The 20,771-nt window shown below is 29.5% G+C and overlaps 1 protein-coding gene across 2 annotated transcripts in view; it reads right to left on the bottom strand.

Annotated features, from left to right (window-relative positions):
• The window catches only part of LOC129963014 (restin homolog), a 101,447-nt gene that overhangs the window by 25,524 nt on the left and 55,152 nt on the right, over positions 1-20,771 (bottom strand). For both annotated transcript variants that reach the window (XM_056077029.1, XM_056077021.1), the window contains exons 6-14: positions 19,711-19,771; positions 18,701-18,799; positions 17,608-17,718; positions 15,640-15,777; positions 14,906-14,963; positions 12,961-13,044; positions 11,201-11,342; positions 8,229-8,388; positions 4,907-5,131 (exon numbers count right to left, since the gene is read on the bottom strand). In XM_056077029.1, coding sequence (XP_055933004.1) covers positions 4,907-5,131; positions 8,229-8,388; positions 11,201-11,342; positions 12,961-13,044; positions 14,906-14,963; positions 15,640-15,777; positions 17,608-17,718; positions 18,701-18,799; positions 19,711-19,771 — 1,078 coding nt within the window. The remainder of the gene's footprint in view (positions 1-4,906; positions 5,132-8,228; positions 8,389-11,200; positions 11,343-12,960; positions 13,045-14,905; positions 14,964-15,639; positions 15,778-17,607; positions 17,719-18,700; positions 18,800-19,710; positions 19,772-20,771) is intronic.

Raw genomic sequence — 20,771 nt, forward strand, 5'->3', positions numbered from 1 at the left:
ATATAAAATAAACTATTGGTGCATTAAAAATGTCCTGAAATGTGAAATTAAATCGAAGTTTTTATTAAAAGAGGGGGAGGTGGCTTAGAAATGCTTTGCCTATTTCGTCAAAATAAATAATTTCATCATTGGCCACTTTGATATACTTTTTTTAACTAAGAACTCGGCTAAAATCCGTGATATTTCCATTCAAAAATTAGAATTACTCCTGTTCTTCAAAGGAAATTTACTTCATGAGTAGCAAACATAAAATGATTTATCCAAGGTAATTAGTATGAGCAAGAAAAATTACTTTCATTATCTCTGAATAAACTGCTATAACGAGATTTTTCTACTTTAATTCTAATTTCAGCACTAGTATCTCTAATTTATAACATTTCACATTGGAATTTACATGAACATTTCCAATGGGTATTTTAAATGACACTGGAGTAGAAATAATTTACTTCTAATTATTGTCTAAGAATTCTGAAAGTAATCATAGCCTCTATCATTGTTTAAAATTCCCGGAAGATTTTGAACTAGAAGGTTATGTATTTTAGTTAAGTAACTATTTAAATTATTTCCGTCTATTGCTTTACAAACCAGATGATATATTATTAGATTAGATTATTATACACACAATGCAATTAATAGAAAAAGGAAGGAAAATAATCAAAGACAATGGTTTAACAGATATAAATGACTTTTTTGGGGGCTTTTGATGACTAAGCTAACAATGCATTATAAATCAAAGTATTAAAGATAAATCAATTAAAGGCAAGAGAAAAGTACAATCGTATAATTGAAAAAAAACAAACTAAAACAATACTTCCCTCTCCCGCTCATTGCGCAACTATACATTAAATGTTACTTTATCGCAGAACAGAAGGTTAGTAACGTTGCGCAATGTATCACAATTCATCAACGAGGACATCTTAATTTTATTAACTGAAAAGGCATTTGCAGGCAAAAGAATCGCACATTATTTCATTGCTTGTATCAAAATAAAACAAGAGAGAATAACTAAAAATTTTACTGCATAAACACATATTCAAAAAACGGTTTGATTTTGAATCTTCCATAAAATTAATAAATCGTTCGTTTAAAGAAATGTATTATTTAACCCTAATCAGTGGCTATCCAGATGTCATTCTCATCATCTGACCATTGTTTAAAATTATGATTCCCGACCCAAAAATCCTTCTTTTATATCTCAAACAGAAAATTAAATAAAATTAAATCTTCTTAAGGGTACTTTTTTGTCTAATAAAATATATTCAATTTTTCTTATTTTAATATATAATAATCTAAATATCATTATCATTTGGGTTATCAGATAAAATCAATTGATTTTAACCATTTTAAATTAATTACAATTTTTAGATATTTAGGCATGTATATTTTTCATATTTTCTAAACTTAAACAATGACAGCTTGAATCAGAGATGCGAAAACAGTTTTAAACGGACATATAAATTGTTAACCGAGTAATTAACTTATATTCAATTCGTTTTGTATTGAAATATTTTATCATACCGGCGTCTGGGATTAGGGGTAGCGCATCTTCCCCGTGATCTGGGTGTCCTGGTTCGGGCCCGGTTATTCTTTACCGTTTGTTCTGTCTGTGAGGTGTGTGAAAGCGCTCCCCTGTGTTAAGGGGTTGTTAAAGTCTGCCCTCGAATGCTCAGGGGTTCTTTCCCGCAGAAGCTACTGCGCCCCCCTTTCACCGATCTCTTGGACTTGGTTTGAATTGGAGTTCATCCAAGGGGGATAAGTAGCAGCAGCAACAACAACGTATTTTGTCAGAATCCATTTAACAGGTTAAAAATGATGAATTCAGTGGTAAGTATGCTTCCCAGGGCCTTAAAAATGATTAAATGAAAGAAATCTAACCTAATTTCGCTGAGAGACCAGTTTTTTTTAAATTTTTTTATTTCCCGTTCTTTCTGATGAATCATCCTCAATAAAAACGATAAAAAAATTTGAATCAAAAACGTGATGAAAAGAATTTTTATTACATTCGTTGGCAGCTTGAAATGTTTGCGCACGCGGTTTAGTTTCACACCATGTTTAGAACCTTATTATCTGAGCGACACGATTCTGTACTTATCGTGCCTTGAATGGAAGAAAAGTGCCGAGGTGTGGCGGAGAAATTAGTCAGTGGGCAGGTGACAGGTGGCAACAACTGTGTTCTTATTTGCTCTCTGTCATGCTTTGGTAATCAGCTGAGAAAAGGTGTGGGCTGCAAGTGGTTTGCAAAAGAAAGAACAAGAAGAAGTTTCTTTTGGAAAGTTCAGGAAGTTCTCTAGTCTTAATTTCTTCCATTGAAATTGGCTATTTATTAAAATAGTATAGTATTAACAAACGTAGCTATTAATAAATAAGAACAGAAGCAAAGCAGGAATTTTCATTTAAACTGGGCTATTTCTATTTTATTATGCAAAGAAGTTTAAGCGTTTGAAGATTACCAGCAGATTTTGTTTAAATTGGACGTGAGCTCAGTTTTTTTTTTTATCATCTAGTGTCCGAAACGTGCTTTTAATTACGTAATGTTTTAGCCGAAACTTGCCATTAGACATAATTAAATTTATAAGGAAAAGGATAATACGGAGACACTTCCCAATTTGAGTATGAATACCTCTAAGCGAATAAAAACAAAAATAAATTTCCAGAAGGAGGTGTTACATAATTAGGAGGTAAAAGTGTGGTGGTTAATATATGGTCCATCTAATGGTTTTGTGGAGGAGGTTTCTGGCACGAAAAGATTAAAGCAACAATTCTTATCCTTTTAAGGTTTTCTAGTTTCCTCGAAGTGTAACTCTTTTACTTAACACTTTCATCGCGGCTATGGCGCGTCTTTGTCCCACCCTCTGCGCAAAGAGTCTGCGCCGCTCTCCGCAGCGCTAAAATTGAAACAAAACACAAAATCCTTTAAAACTTGTTTATTTTAATTTGAAAAATAATAATAATAATTCCTAAGCCGGGTAAAAATACTAATTCCTGAAAGATGAGTAATCTCGTCTCTCGCGATGAAAGTGTTAAAAGGAAAGTTATAAAACATATCAATGATGAAACAGTTTCCCACTTAATTGGGGCTACTACTATGATTGAGATCATGAGTTCGAATTTGACTCAGATTTCAGAACGCACACCTCAGAGATCAATTTTGATCTAAGATATTATGTTTCTGCAAAATTGTTGATCGAGTAAAAGTTAATTTACTAAGTTAATTTTTATCCTACCAATTCATTTACTATTTTTTTACCTCTAACTTTCACTTAGCAGAATACTGTAAAAATATCTCCAAGTAAAAAATACTTCTTTTAAATATTTTCTTTGATTGATTGAGTCAGTTATTCTAAAGGCAGCTCAAGATTCAGAATATTAAATTCTCACCGATGTTTATTTTTATGAATATTTAAGATTGAGGACTTATTTAGCGTTACCATTTTAATTATAATTATGGCCTGTAATAATATTAATTTTAGTTATAATCGTTTATCTAAGACAAATTAGATAGAATGGTTATTAAAAGAACTGGTAGGATATTAATACAATAAAAGCTTAAAATGAGGTACTCTTTCAATATATCTAATAAAAAACAAGGCATTTTTCAAAAAAAAAAAAAAAAAAGCAATTCAAGGCATTTTTTTCTAAGGAATTCCTAGAAAGAATCTAGGACATTTCTTTTCTTGAGCCATCTTGTTCTTAATATAAACATTATTTTGTAATATTTATGTATACCAAGGCTAGAGCTTTGACAGATACTGATTTTTAAAATGTTTGAATCCATTTTGCTTTCTGAAGTATGCAAAAAAGATAAAAAATAGCATGGATTTCTATCCAGACCTGTATTATAATATTCAGAATTTGTAAATAAAGGCTAAATGTTAGCCTCTCTTCATGAGGCAGAAGATAACTCATTTCTATAAAACGAAAGTTAAAGTATCGGCATATTTTCATGATGAAAACAGGCTAGTTTGATTGTTCTTCAGTTACCAAGACAATAAATTGACGGAACAAGAAAAAAATACGAGATTCGAAGCCAAACAACCAAACATTCGTTAATTAAATAATATCTAAACAGAAGCTTCATAATATGATTAACATATCTAAAATACTACATACTGTTTATTTATTAAAATTACTTATTAATTAATATTTTTATTTTTCATTATAATTATTATTGCTTTATTAAATAATCCTGTATTACTTGATAAAACTGTTAAATATCAGTACATATAATTATCCAATGCTGCCTGCAAAGCTAGGCAGAGATTAAAAATATCTATGCTCATGTGAAATCTCAAATTCTATTTAGGCGTCCAGCACTACAGAGAATTCTTTTTACGCTTGAGAATAAAACTAAACATGAATGAAAATAAGTTACGAAATCATAAACCTCCCGTTTTACTTTTATTATGCTGATTCATTATATTCTTCTTTTCACGGGAATGTTGGAAGTTACTTTTATAGTTTTCTTTCAACATTTTTGTTTTATTTTGTATATAGCAATGCATTTTTTTTCCTGTTAGTAGATCGCTATTTGTTTTGATTCGTTTTTAAAGATTAATTTGGTTTGAGTGTTCATGAAATTTTTTATTTCAAAGAATTCCGAGCCTTTAATTTTACTATATATTTACATTTAAAGCACGTTATAGATTATAATTTCTTTCATTTCTTAAGCATTATGCTAATGTGTATGAGATTTGCTACTGCAAATTTCGTTAGTTAGGTTGTGACAATCAGATCTAAGATTTTGTCAACAGGATAACGGCTCCTTTAGATGTGCATATCTTTTAGTTAGAAGTACATCTTTACTTCCAATTTTAGCTTAAAAATTTTTTTTTTCTTTTGATTCACTTATTTTTAAAACTCAGATTTTCTTTAATCTTCTTTGCATTGATACTGAGCAATTTCTTACCTCCTCTTTTTCCACTCTAAGCAGCTCTTTTTCCGCTTGGAGACGACTGATTTGTTCTCTCAGTTGATCCAAGCTGTCGGTCCGGAGCTCAGCCTCCCGGAGGCGCTCCTCTTGTCGATTGAGTCGGGTCTCTGCCTCCACCCGGGCCGATTCCAGCTCGACTCGGACTTCTGAGAGGAGATTTTCCAGTTCCCTGATCTTCGAAGTGTTCCTCTCTTCGGTTTCCTAGCAAATTGGAATAAAAAAATGTTATTTGAGTTTAATATTCGCTATCTTTTAAGGCATGAGTTCTAAAACTTTTAAAATGTTTTATCATATATATATATATATATATATATATATATATATATATAATGATATTTTAATTCTAATTTCAATTTAATTAATTTCCAATATTTTATCATAATTTAGCCCATAGTAACTTCATTCTAAAAATATTCTCTTATTTCGTGATCCAATTCCACTTTCGGTTTAATTAATTCTTCTGTAAAACTAATGCGCCATCAGTATCGAATCTACGTATCGAATGAAAGTGATACTTCCGTTGCCCTTCTTAAAGGTCAACGAATGTTTTGAATTGGCGAGTGGCCGGAAATCCCAAGTTTTATAAGACTAGTGATCATTTGTTTCATTCCTTCCTCCCTTCTTTCTTACTTTTGCTTTTGCGCCGCGCTGCGTCTTGTAAATAATTATGCTTTCCTGGATGGTGGTAGAGAGAGAATGAAACAAAATTAAAAATACAACGTCTCGTCTATGTCTTCAAACCTGCCTTCTGCTTCAACCAAAAATATGTTATATATATATATATGTATGCGTGTGCGTGTGTGTGTGTTCAAGTAAAACTTGTACCATAAGAGATGATATAAAGGATCTTTAATGGTACATTTATATGATTGAATATTTTATATGTGATTTTTTTTTAAAAATTATACTGATTTATTATGCATAATCATGTATCACATGCATTGTATATCAAGAATATATATATATTGCCAAAAATATGTATACTAAGAACACACGCACCATATAAAACATTTATATGTGCATGTACCAGAAATAAAATAAGATGTTGAAGGGAGCACTATTTTATATTCATTTCACTAATTAATTTCTGTAGTGTAAAAACTGTAACACCAAAAATAGTATGCTGTACAATAATTGATCTCCCTCTCAATAAATGTATTCGTCGGTCTGAGAAGATCAGATACCCATTCACCAAAGGGGAGGAAAAACCTTGAACTTATAAATGTGAAAGCAATAATTTATATAAAAATTCTAATTGGTGTTTGACTGCACTATTCTCTGTATTATTTTGAGTATTATTTGAAATTTTAAATACATTACAAGAGTAAAAAATTAAATCAATTTTTTTTTGTTGCTAAATAGCCAAAATATAATACCAGATTCTATTCACTTCGTCAAGGTCAATGCTTTCTTAATTTCTCGGATTGCGGGAATACTTTTTGAATCTCCAGGGATAAAGCTTGTACAAATATATTACTCACAACGAATATTCTAGAGAAATAGATTCAGCATCTAGATCTTTTGATAAAATTACAAATGGGGATCATCAAAAATTAAAATGTTAAAAAAAAAAAAAAAAAACTGGCCAGTTTTTTTAATAAAATGAATGATGTAAAATGAAAATTTTGTTAACATTTAAAAAATCTCGAGCGTAACTGTATAACATACTAAATTAGTTAGAACTGCGTGAAGTAAAACAGACTATCGTGAGCTGTTCGGCTGACTGAATGATCCATAGGTTATAGAAATAAAAATACTTCGTGATTATTAATGGTGAACACTGCCAGGTGCCTTGGAAAAGATCCAAAAAATTTGTCTTGGCCAATGGTTTCATGATTAACGATTTCTAGTATACTTACTCGCGTAAAAAAAGAGAGACTGTTCCAAAAATATACAGCACATAACCTGAGAATTTATTATTAATATTTTTTTGTAATGCAGTACAGGTACCGAATATTATTTTAGTCCCTTTTTAATTTCGAAACACGGTTATTACTCATCAGAAGTGTACTGGATAATTTCATTTTTGTTGCAGTATTTTTTCACAAGACCTTTCCATTCTTATCATGATCTCAGGCAAAAATTTTCACTTTATTTTTTAAAAGCTGTAATTATTAAGAATCGATTAAGTTTTAATTGAAACTGCTTCAAATATATATTTATTAATATTTTTAGCAAAAATATTCAGTATCAATGAATCAATATAACTCCCGATAAAATTGTATGAAATCACTATAATTGAAATATATTGCAATATGAATCAATAGAAAATGACAGTTAATATTAGCATTCTCTACTCTATTTCACGAATTTTTTCTTTGCATAACAGCACGGTTAGTTCCATCGTAGGGAAGATCGTTTTACGATCAGTTCTATTGGATACTGATCGGATGTCTGATTATAAATCCCCGGGGTTAGAACAAATTTGGCGACCATTTGATGTTGATGGATGGAATTCTAGAATCTTCAAGAATTTTGGCAATAGAACCATAATTGAGATATGTTTGATTGTTCTAGAATCTTCTTTGCTCTGCTCCGGAAACTATAAAAAGCCGGCAGTCCAAGCCGAAGACAGTCGTCTAGTAATACAGAATCGCATATAATATAAATTCAATATCAATTAATCAATATAACTCCCAATAAAGTTCCAATGTAAATCAATAGGAAATGCTAACTAATATTGGTATTCTATATTTTATTTCATTTTATTCTTTTCTTCATATGCATAATAATGATGGTGAAATATATATATATATATATATATATATATATATATATATATAAATTTCAAACCACAATAACGGTGAGTTTGGATATTTTTCTTACAATTGGAATAAAAATAATAAAAATGCATTCTAATTTAATAAATGATAACAAAATCTATGAAGGCCATATTTTTATGAAAAAAATTGCAAAAATAATAGTCTGGAAATTCTCATTTTTATCATATTCTTTGAATGAAAATAATTCGATTCAAGAGTTTTTTCAGCTTATGAGTTTCATTTTCAATTTATTCAATTTAAAATTCAGTGGATTTTTAAACTCTAGTAGCTAAGATAAAAATAGTCTAAAGTAAATGATAGAATTTGCTTCCATGTAAAATTTCAATTGAAAGATCGGAAAGGAAAAGTTCCCATCTTCTCCCCAAATCGTATTTCTATTTCTATCTTTTCGAAAATGTCTATCGTCCAAAATATCATTAAATCAGACGATTCAAACTTTTACTATTACAACTATTCCCTGATTCTCTGCGAAGATTTCCTACGTGCCTTCGTGAATGGACCTTAACATAGCTCACCATGGCTTTCTTCTTCTCCTTCCTGCATTCCTCCCTATGCTGCTCAGTGAGGAGGCGGACTTTCTCCTCCATCTCCTTCCGCATCTTCTCTCGCTCCTCGTGGAACTTGTCCGCTTCTGAACGTGAGCTCTCTGCTTCCTTACGCCACTTCTGCACGTCCCTGGGAAATAAATAATGGAGAATTTTTTAAAGATACGCAAGAAAACCTTTTGACAGAGATATATACTATTTGCGTGTTATAGGTCTTTCTTTGAAGAGAGGAGAAGCTTTTAGATGAATTCTGCGCATGCGCATTGCATTTTTTAAAAAAACTTTATCATATACGAAGTATAGAAAAAGCATTGTAAATGTCAAATAATTCGAAATCGATATTTTGACGAATTTTTGTCTGACACCTCACTCAGTCCGAAAAGCATAATTTTGGCGTTATGTCTGTCCATCAGTCTGTCTTTGAATACGGTCACTCAAAATGCTTTGAGACAAACGGCTGAAAATTGATATATGGAAATATCCATCAAAGTTGGAATGAAATCAATTCTCAGTGAATCTCTCCGTTTGTTTACCTATTTGAGGACACGTGAACTCGATACCTACAAAATGCAAATAGTTAGGCAGATAAAAATTGACATACAGGTTTAGTATCTAAAACATAGATACTTGCAAAATTTTGAACATAATAATACTCCAAACGGTTGACCGTTCTATTGGTATTGCAAACGCAATGACTTAACCCTTTAAAGGGCCATTTTTTTCTAGTCATATTATGTTAAAATATTTTTAGGCTTGAAATTAGAATAAGAAAAGGGATTCATTTAACTTATTAGATAAATTTAATTTGATTAATTAATTAATTTGGTTAATTAATAATTAATTAACAAATCAAGACACATCATTTTGTCTGATATAAAGAACTGAAGCCTCTGAGTTTCTGACTTACTAAAAAAATGTGTCAGAACTTTTGCCAACCTACATAATTTCATACAAAGATTGATAAATTTGGTGGGAAGCATACTTCCCACAGCCTTAGAAAGGATTAAATCAATGAAATTCGGTATGTGATCTTAAGATTATAAAACTACAGTTTTGACTCAGATTTTAGAATCAAAAGGTCGGTAAAACGGAGATTAAAATACATATTCTAGAAATAGATACAGTAAAAATGTTAGATTCACGCTAACTATCTATATTTCGTAACTATTGCTCACCAATGCCATGCAAGGTATTCGCCTACTTTCCACTCCACAATTTTATGCGGAGGAAAGGGCATAAGACCTTTAGTGGAGAGAATGTGAGGAAGTTGCTGGGAAACCACTTCCGCCAGTTTATGATTTGTGTCAAACGGGAACGAACATTAGCATAACCTTAAAAGTGCAATTTTCAACACGCGAATTTATTTCTAGCGATTTTCTTCTATTGATATCAACGTAGAATTTATGTTAGTTCACATTTTTCTATTTAAAGATAAAAGTTATAAAAGAATCTGAAGATTCCATACATTGAATGATATGATTTGCTCCATACATTATGGTAATTAAACCAATGAATACTTTGCTAGCCTTACTGAAAGCATTTAAATTTCAACCCAAGTTTTGGTGGTTCAAGGGGTGAGGTATGACACCGCGCTTCTCAAAAGTATGAAACGAAGGAAAACGGTTGTGTTTTCTATCCTGTAGCTGTGCTTTCAACTAACACTTCTGATACATAGAAATACATATATTTTTTTTAATCTTAAAAAATTCCTCCTCGAGATTTTAATAAATCTCTAAGTTTTTGATATTCATGAGAACTAAAAAATAATTTAACTGTGATTTTTTCCCCCGTAATCACAAAAATTATTTATGTGATATTTACTCAAAAATGACACATTTCATCTAATTTTGGTCGAATAAGAAATATATTTTTTTTCATGTGCATGTGCATGTGAATACGAATACACAAAACTTAAGGAAGTCGATGGATGAAATTTGATTTATAATTTTATCACTAAATATAGCGATTCGTGTTCGGTTTTGGATCGAATCTGTCAAAGAATTGTTTCTCCATCGATCTGTCTGTTCAAAGTTATGTGGACAAGTTCACTCAAAAGAGCAACATGCTAGATAAATGAAATCTGACATGTCATATAATACTAAAATTGTAGATAAGTGTCAAATTTTGAAACAATCAGTCAAGAAGAAGAAGTACCAAAATGCAGGCTCGATTTTGTTCACTATATAAGGTGCAATATATCTGGAAAGTAAACTGGCAGAAAGTCAATAGAAAATAATGTTAGTAATTTCTCTAAAAATATTTGAAATTTAGAAATTGATCTATCTATATTGATTGTTCTGAAATGAACTGCCCAGGTTGATTACTTGAAACCGAGTAGGTTTATATCAGAGCTTCCAATTTCTAATTTAAAGCTTTTAGAATGAAGCAATTTCATTGAATCCACTGAATAGATTGGCTGTGTTAGAATTGCCTGTATTGATTGACAGCGCTGTGATTGTCTGTATTGACTGACTGTAGTGGATGTTCTGTCTATTGATTTGTCTATTCGAATTCTCGCTTATTTCTCTATTAAAAATTTTGTAATTTAGTACTCTTCTTGTACTGCAACGAACTATCTGGATTAACAATATATTTTATTTATTTATTAGAATATATCACCATGATAATATAAGAACTATAAATTACGTAAATATGCCATGTATTAACACTAATATTATAGACCAGTGTTAAATTTCGTTCCTTGCCAGTTTGGTTCGCTTTACGGAACTAGATGCAAAATGCTCATATTCTGGAAGGAAGGATATAAGAAAGTTGAAAAATCACTCATTCTGGAAGGAAGGATATAAGAAAGTTGAAAAATCACTCATTCTGGAAGGAAGGATATAAGAAAGTTGAAAAATCATTCATTCTGGAAGGAAGGATATAAGAAAGTTGAAAAATCACTCATTCCTCTAAAACTTTTTGGAGTTGAAATGACTCACTTTTCTTTTTCCTCGAGTCTTGAAAGGAGAGCCTGCTCCTTGGGGGTGGATTCGGGAGAAAGGAGCTGCTTCTCTAGACGCTTCTTCTCTGCCTCAAGGGTGGACACATGCTCTTCGGACACTTGTAGCCGCCGCTCGAGTTCTGTCAACATTAAATAAATAAATAAAATATAAATAAATAAATAAATGATAGATAAGCACTGATAATTCAGGAAATTGCCCAAATTGGTCATTTTGTGAAATACTATTATGCAGAAATTTCTAATATCCGCTTATAGAATGCAATTTTCTATGTCATTTCAAAGAAAGTTCAAGAGATATAATTTTTGAGTTTTAGTAAATGCAGAAGTAAAACCTTCATTATTAATACATTCATTTAAAAAAGTAGCTTTCGTTTATAACAAAACAGCACAAAGATGTTTAACAAGGAAATAAACGCCGATCTAATCACAATCGAGGACATCTTTTAGTCGAGGACACAAAAGATGTGAATAGTTATATATTTTTACGATATTTATATGCCGTTAAATGTTATATATTTTTTGCTTTATTTTTACTGAGCATATAAATAATTATGCTGAAAAAAGAAAATATAAATATTTCTTTTTATCTTATATTACGCAATACAATTCGGTTTTTAATAAAAATTTCAATTATGTATTAACCCTCCAGCTGCTCATCTCGTGATTTCCGCGGGTTGGTAATCAGTCCCTTTTCTATTGCATCCCGCGTTTTTCGAAGTTTAGAGTGTTTATTTTTACGTTTATTTTTTCTGTTATATCATATTGTTATCGTGTAATATATAGTATCAGTTCACTTTGTTTGAAAAATATTTCAACTTATTTACAAACATCGCATCTAAATAGGGATTTTAAAAAAATTGCGCAGTCAGAGGGTTATTAATACTTTGATAATATAAACGAAGTGATAGATAAAATTATCAGAATCAAACAGTGCCGCCGTCCTGGCCTAGGGGTAGAGCGTCTTCCCCGTGATATGAGCTTCCCGGATTCGGGCATGGTTATTCTTTACGCTGTGTTCTATCTGTGAAATGTGTGAAAGAGACCCCCCCCCCCCCGCCTTGTAAAAGGGGTTGTGCAAGTGAGTGTACGAGTGTCATCTTCATGTGAGCCAGAAATCAGTCTTCTGCCTTCGGGTGTTCAGGGGTCTTTGCCATCGGAAGCTACTGCACGCCTCTTTCCCCGATCTCTTGGACTTGGTTTGAATTAGTGTTCATTCCAAGGGGGAGAAGCAACAACAGCAGAATCCAGTAGTAGAAACCTTTCATAGATGTACATAAGTTAATGTTTTGAAATTTTGGTTCACATTCTCAATTATTATCTTGAAATTATCAATTATCAATTATCTTGAAAACCATTAGGCATTCAAAGTTTACTACCTGTGTTGTCACCAACAGAAGGTTACATAATTATTTCTTTCTCCCTTTGTTTTCATTGTTTGAATATTAAATTTCTGAAATCCTTAGAGCATGCGTTTGTTATTTAAATACAAAAAGCTTTTCTGACATAAATAAGAATATGTGTCACAAAATTTTTTTTGTATTATTTTATTATTGTAATATTATTTTATTAATTATAAAGGACGAAATAGTATTGTCCTATTTGCTTGTAATACGAAATATTCATTCGCCAATGGTGTTTAATGCTGCATGCTTAAATAAAAGAACACTTGATGAAAATAAAGTAAATACTAAGCATGATTTAAAAAAAAAAAACCTTATTTTTAGGCAGTGTACATACCTCCATTTTTTTCTTTGGATGAATGTAATTCTTCTTCCAGATTGGAACACCTCGATTCCACTTTTTGAAGCTTTATATTAAGATCTGCATTTAAAAGAAAGATGCATTTTAAGAATAATAAATGTGACTTTTTGCGAAGTTTTATAATAATTTTATTCAATTAGCTAGGGTTTTGATTTCCTCATTTATGTTTTTGGAAGGCAAACAAAACATACTTTTATACAATTATTTTTAAAGACAGTTACAAATTTACTTATAAATTTTAAACAATGGAAGGAAATACAATTTTTTTTTTCTGAAATCCGTAAGAATTTGGATAACTTGTTTTAAAATGATACAAAGATTGAGATATAATTTATTATTTTCCTTTTAAATACATTTTCATCTCATAAATGCATTTAGATGGCAAAATCTTAGGAAAAGTCAACAGAAAGTTATCGTGACAAATAAATATGATAAAAATTCAGGAAGAAATTAAAAACAGAAATGTTAAGAATATTATTATAAAGAAATATTAAGAATGCCCATATTCTTTAATGTATTTTTAATAATCGTGATTTGGCAATTATTTTTTTAAAATGCATTTTTAATTTTACTCACAAATAGCTTTTTGTCATATTCTTTTTTAACCCTTTCTAAGGCCGTGGGAAGTATGCTTCCCACCAAATTTATCAATCTTTGTATGAAATTATGTAGGTTGGCATAAGTTCTGACAAATTTTTTTAGAAAGACAGAAACTTAGATGCTTTAGTTCTTTATATCACACAAAATGATGTGTCTTGGTTTGTCACTTAATTATTAATTAACCAAATTAATTAATTAATCAAATTAAGTTTATCTAATAAGCTAAATGATTCCTTTTTATTATTCTAATTTCAAGCCTAAAAATATTTTAACATAATGTGACTAGAAAAAAATGGCCCTTTAAAAAGGGTTAAAGAAAAGAATTAGTTGAATTAAAAAGTAGGATGGAGAAAGACCTTAGAATATTTTAAGATTAAACATAAAATCAAATAAAAGGAGTAGAGAAGTGTGGTTTATATTAAATATACGTAATGTGAATTTTTTTCCCGTTATTAAAACAGTTTTTTCCCAATTTTTCTATCCCAAAGATAGTGGAATATCTCAAAAACAGACAAAAGGAAATAAAAACACCTTAATTCATATCTTTTATTTACAAATGAGGTTTCCAGGGATTTGCAAATTAACCATTAATTAATTACATGAATTTCGCCCATCATTGAGGTTTTTTCGCAATCAGTGTTAATGATTTCATGAATTGGAATGGAGAACAGTTTGGTTGTGGTTTGTGCTGCAAAAGGAGCACATGGTGAAATAATATGGTGGCAGATTGTAGAAGATAATTATTTAGTAACTTTCTGTGACGAAATACACTTTCTTCAATTCATTCAGTAATTATGGTCACAAACCATAATAGACTAGAAGATGATGTATGATGAAAGGCAGTTTTTGTTGAAAATAGAGAGTTTTAAAGATCTGGGAACACACAACGAGTAACAGTGTGATATTTCTCAGTATTTTTTATATATTTTTTTAAGTATAGCGCCCTCTTTATGAAGAATTCATGACTCATTAATTTTTAATCCAAGAAAAAATTTTACCCCACTAGAAGAATATTCTACACCTCTTAATATGTTTTATATTTAATTTTAAAAGGCATCAAGGATATTTTTATGCCTTTCAATTTTTTATTTATAACGAAAAATTTTAATATCAAGGCATAATATAACGCAATCAATTAAAACACAAACTAAGGGCACTGTGGGGATATTTTTTTCAGGCTAATAATGCACAAAATGTTATTCGCATATAAGATCCTAAATAATTTTGAAAATAAAAATGTAAATCTATAGTGCATTAGCTAATAATTATAGCGATTTTCTATAGTTTGTATGTTGTGTATAATATGATAATTTAAACATACCGTCTATAGTATCCAGCTGTTTCGATTGACGAGATTTACTTTTCTGCAGCTCTCTCTCCTGCGTTAAATAAAAAATAGAACATTTAAAAACTTGTATCCGTAAAAAAAAAAAAATTACAAATGTAGTTGTAGTTGTATGCAAAATCATATATTTTCTTAGAAGTGCAAAATCAATTATTATAGTAGATTTGTTATCAATAAATAAAACACAGAGAATACTAAAAAATACAGAAAAAATGTAACTTAATCTTACATCATCGCTGATTCTTTAACCCCTTCACTTTTTTATTTTCTTTACTATCTAATAAGACAACACCTTCTATTTTGAGAATATTTTCTTATTGTGATTCAAATGGAAATCCATTAAATACTTGACTTATTTATATATTCGAAGTAATTTTAATATTGAATTATAATCGTTATGAATGATTCATTTTTTGCTTACAGCTATCAAAATTCGATAAATCGACGCACGTATGGCACTCGGCCAAAACAATTAAGTGGTTAATCTTTGCATTTTTATAATTAAAATATTATCATAGAATATTTTTTTATATTTGGCGACATCCACCATAATAATCAGGATCACTGTTGAATTCGCCATATAATCTCAAGAGCAAACGATAAATAAAATTTTAAATAATCAAGGAATTAATAAATGAAATTACATCAGACATATCGATATTTTAATATTCTTGTGTACATTGTATTTGGATGTCATTCAAGGTACCTACCTGCTCAGCTATTCTGTCCAGCAGATTCTGTATTTCTCTCTTTTTGTTGTCTAGGCTCAGCTGAGCTTGAAGAAGGGCCTCCTCCTTCTTCCGCAGCTCTTCCGTTTTCGGAGGAGTGGGCTGAGGTGGGGGAGGAGTCTTCGGAAAAAAATAAAAAAGGCAGTTTTATTTCTGTACAATTACGTGCAGCAATTACTGTGAGCAATCGTATACTTAGTCCTTGCTTGAATAAATTGCACCCGATTCACAGTATTATTTTTTTACCTTTTTCTTTATACTTGATTTAAAAGAGAATACATGTATTAATGCTTAGTTTTCAAGGTTTCTATCTATATTCTCTTCTCATCCTCATATTATTCAGTAGACCATACATTAACTCATTGATTTTTCAAGTATAAATTGTACAAAGAGATAATATGGTGATCTACGAAAATTTCTATAAAAAAATTCGGTGAATAAAAGCGCCTTATATTTCACAAGACAAACTTTTATAATTATAATTGGTCTTCTGGAAATACAATATATTTAAAAACCCATTAGGACTGGTCTCTCTGAGACTTTCACACATACTCTCTAATAAAGGTGTTATCCCTATACCTCCGCATAAAATTTTGGACTTTGTACAAGACTATGAATACCAAGAGTGCGCAGATTTTTATTTCCATACACGAGAGATGCTTGCTTCATTATACATTAAAGAAAGCTGGCTCTAGAATTTTAACGCAGGTCATTGTAGAGCAATAGGGACATCAACTTTTGGCATAAATATATCATTTCTAATAAATATATCTGGCGATCTCTTGCGATTACACACAAACATGCAGTTAATACATAAGTACCATAAAACCGAATATGTCTTTTAGGCCCCTTTTTTACCAATTAAAATCAAAATTTGAAATGGAATTACAATTGTAGTCACAAGATCACACACCACATTTAATTTACCTGGTTAATTACATTTTTAAATTATTGCGTTTAAATGCATATGCCTATTATCGTACGATTTACGGCGATTTCTTTTGCGATCTTTACGATCTTTGGCGATTAATCGCCGAGATGAATTTAATGTAAAAGTTACAGAAAATCTAATGTATATTTTATATGTATTCTGTCAGATCAATTGAAATAAAAATTTGATACAGAATTATAAATGTAGTCACAAATTCACATTACCAAATTTCACATATTTAAAACATTGAATTTTTAAGTAATATTCTTTTAAATGCTTGTAAAAATACAGACTAAATGTTGGCCTGTCCCTTGATGGATTTGTTTCGAAATTTCATTCGGATCTACATTATAGATTCTAAACCTATATACCAAATTACATGTATTTAGTTCTTAATGTTTTGTAGTTATCTTATCACTTGTACTCGGAAAGATAGACATAAAGAATCGCTCTGAATAGATTTCGTTCAAAATTAATAGAAATCTACAAATTTAGCGGACAGATCATATACCAAATCTTATCCTTATATCTCAATTTTTTTTGAATAATAGTTTTTAGAGACAAACAAACAAGCAAAAAATATAATTTTAAAAATGTATTTGTAGTTCAGGGACGTTTAAAATGTGAAGAACTGTCAAAAGTTGGTAATACATTATTTTAACTTAATTTTTTGAGCTTTACTTTTATTTTTTTAAACTGTTCCATAATGCATGGTCAGTATCTTTCACTATGCAATGAAGTTAAACACAGAATGTGCTTTGCAGTTGGTATACATAAAACAAGTAGTAGGTAGAAATCTCCTGATGAAATTCATGTCATTTAAATGTATAAATAATAAAATATTTTTTTGTTGGTTTCAATACAGCTGAAATTTGAAAATTTCAGCCAATTATGAATTTATTTTGAGAATATAAAAAAAATACTTAATCATTTGTTTTATTTTAGACATATTTTCAACAATAGCTCTCTCTTGTTCTTTGAACTTCTCGAAACTGCTATGAAGAAGAAAGCTTTCTTACTTGTTTTTTATTCTGCAGTTCTTTGAGCTTGGTTTCTGATTCTCTGAGTTTATCACGCACGGCTTTGATTTCTTCGTTTAATCGCTTAGTCTCATCCTTTAGTATGCTATCCTGAAAATGGGCACAAATATAACTGCTTGCTTTATATATGCTTTATATCTGTATGTTAATAAATCAGAATAAAATATATTGCAATACGCAGAAACATAAAACATAACTTAAAGATCAGGAAAAAAAATTGTAGAAAAATATTTATACTCTAAAACTTAAATATTGCAATTTTATATATATCCTTTTAGTAGTAAATTTCTAAAATGCTGTAAAAAAAGAAAACCCGGGGACCGCTTACCATTTTTTAAAACCTTCATTTTATATTTTATCAAGTTTTTTTTAATGGCATTTCATTCCATTTAATTATTAAAGATAAAAATTCTTATACATGGAAATATTCAGAGCCAGTATAAAATAGACCAATAGTAATGCTCATTTTTTAGAAGCAGTATAATGCACTTAGCATTATATTTAATTTTATTCCATCGTTAATATTTTATTAATTTATAGCATATGGCAAATAATATTATGAAGTTAAAAATATAGACACTGCAAAGACTACAGAAATTCCAATGTTTACAAATATTATTTCATTTTGAATATGCACATTCTTTTAAATCATTTTTTTATACTTCGCACCTGACAACAAAGGATGAAATAAAAATTTTTATGAGTTAAATATTTATATAAATCAAAGTTCAAGAATGCAACTTTGAATTTAAAAAAAATCAAGGTATGTATATTATTTTCAGTATCCTACTTTCCTAAAGAGAATTCTTAAAATATGAATCATAAAAAAAATTAAGATTATTTAAAAATATTATCATGATGATAAAACGAAAGATATAAAATATTTTTTCATCATAGTATCGAATGTTCCTATATTATTTTCAAGAACTGTTCGATTTAAATTTTTTATATTCCAAGAATAGACTAAACAAATATTCTGATGCCAGACAACTGATAGAAAACTGAAGAAACGGAACTTTCCAATCAAATGAGTGCACCAAAATTATTCAACCAAATACGGATCAGTACTCACAGGAGAGGCTCCTCGGGAAATCATTTCATTTTTGCGCTTCTCCTGTTCTAGTCTCCGCTCCAGATCCTCGATCTTCTGCCGCTCCTTCTCTCGTTCCATCTACAAAAAGACCATCAAACAACTTCGATTCTAGTTCATTAACTTTCAAATCTCAGGTGATGTGTTAATATTTCAACTTACAAAGGTGAACTGTTTTTAATTACTATTTATATGTATCATGACATAACTCCAAAAAGTTTTTTTTACAAAAAAATAGTATTGATATTCATATGCAACAGTATAATAGCGTCGCTGAAGCATTTTTTGCTACAATTTCAGTTTTCGATTGATAAAATAATTTGACTTTATTTAAGTTTGAATGAAATACTTTGTTTTGAGTGACTGACCCAAGTGTTTTACTAAATAAAATTAGTGAGTTAAATATGAGACCATTTTTTTTCTTGTCAATTTCATTATAGATTAATATGATGTCTTTTTTTATCAGAATGTTTTTATTGGAAGTAATAAAAGCTAAAAGAAATAAGAAAAGAAATTACCAGGTTCATAGAAAACAGCTGATAAAATAATCCGCTTTTTTTCTTTGAATAAACAAGGTTACTTTCTTTTCATCTTAGAACTTGGCATTAACAGAAGTAAACAACTTCACATGAGAATTGCTTTCAATCATTTATATATATATATATATATATGATGTTAAATCAAGTTATTATGAGTATATCGAAATTTATATATTTAAATTTTTATGAAAAATGCAATATTTATAAAAAAGTTATTAAGTTAAAATTTTAAGAAATATTACTATCATACAATAAAATTACATTGTGATTTTTTCATTTAATTAAAAATAATCTAACCATATTATATAGTGCATATTAATGAAAGAAAAAAACTGCTTTAGAATTTTAAATTATTTTCTTTGTATTAAATCAGTCCATAAATCTGCTCAAAAATAACTGAAAGATTAATTTATTGCCTCAATTTAATTAAATAAATATTTAAAAAATAACTACCTGCAAATCATCTTTTCCTATACTTTCTTCTTCAATTCGAAATTCTAGTTCTTCTACTTTTCTGAAATAATTAAAAAACAAATATTTAAAAACCACATTTTTCAAAAATTGTGCTCTTTACCTTTATGATAAAGTATATCATTTCTGAAGTCAAGAAATATTCCATTTATAAACATTTAAAACTAAGCAAAATTTAAAAATTAAAACAAACGCCCAGATCTAATCAAGTAACGATGCCAATTACCATTTCGCATGTATAATTGAAATCCCGTGATATATATATGAATCGATACTGCTAAACTCTGACTCATGCCTTTACTTAATTAACTCTAGTGCTGACTTGTTTAAATGGCAAAATTAGAATTAATAATGCATTAGAATTTCTGCGAAAGATAGCCAATTAATTTTATGGATTATGAATTGTTAGTTAATTTAACTGATAATTTAGTTAAACTAACTACAATTCAGTTAATTAAATATATTGGAAATTCATTGAATTTTTCCAATAAAATAATTTATTGAAGTAGTTACTTTTTTACATCATAAGCTCGGTTAACATAAACAGCGCGACATTAATTCAGCAGCAAACATAACAGTTAGAAAGTATAATTTATTTATTGCCTTAGATTGAAATATGAAATTCCATGCAATTAGCGGAGTTTATGATGCAATTTTTGAGATGATAATTTGCTATTTAGTAGAAATATTAATGCCCTAATTACAATTTCTTTCAAAACAAATGGAATTCGTAAAAACTAATTAAAATTCTTTTTGAATTCTTCATAACCTGGATTATTGTTTTTAACCATAACCTTCTTTGACCTAAAAATTGCCAGCAAGGTAATTTTTTTTGAAGGAAAAGGACCTAAAAACGCAGTCATATTTATTACCTCTCGAATCAAAGGTCATTGAATTTTGTTTGTGCAATTCCTCAAATAGGACATACTGAATTTATTGCTGAGATTCCACACACAAAAAAAAGAGCTCAAACGCACAATAATCAAATAGTTTCAATATATTATTATTGTGGTATTGAAATTCACCATTATTTCATCAGAGGC

The sequence above is a fragment of the Argiope bruennichi genome, chromosome 1 (genome assembly GCF_947563725.1).
Source record: "Argiope bruennichi chromosome 1, qqArgBrue1.1, whole genome shotgun sequence".
In the NCBI taxonomy this organism is placed as follows: Eukaryota; Metazoa; Arthropoda; class Arachnida; order Araneae; family Araneidae; genus Argiope; species Argiope bruennichi.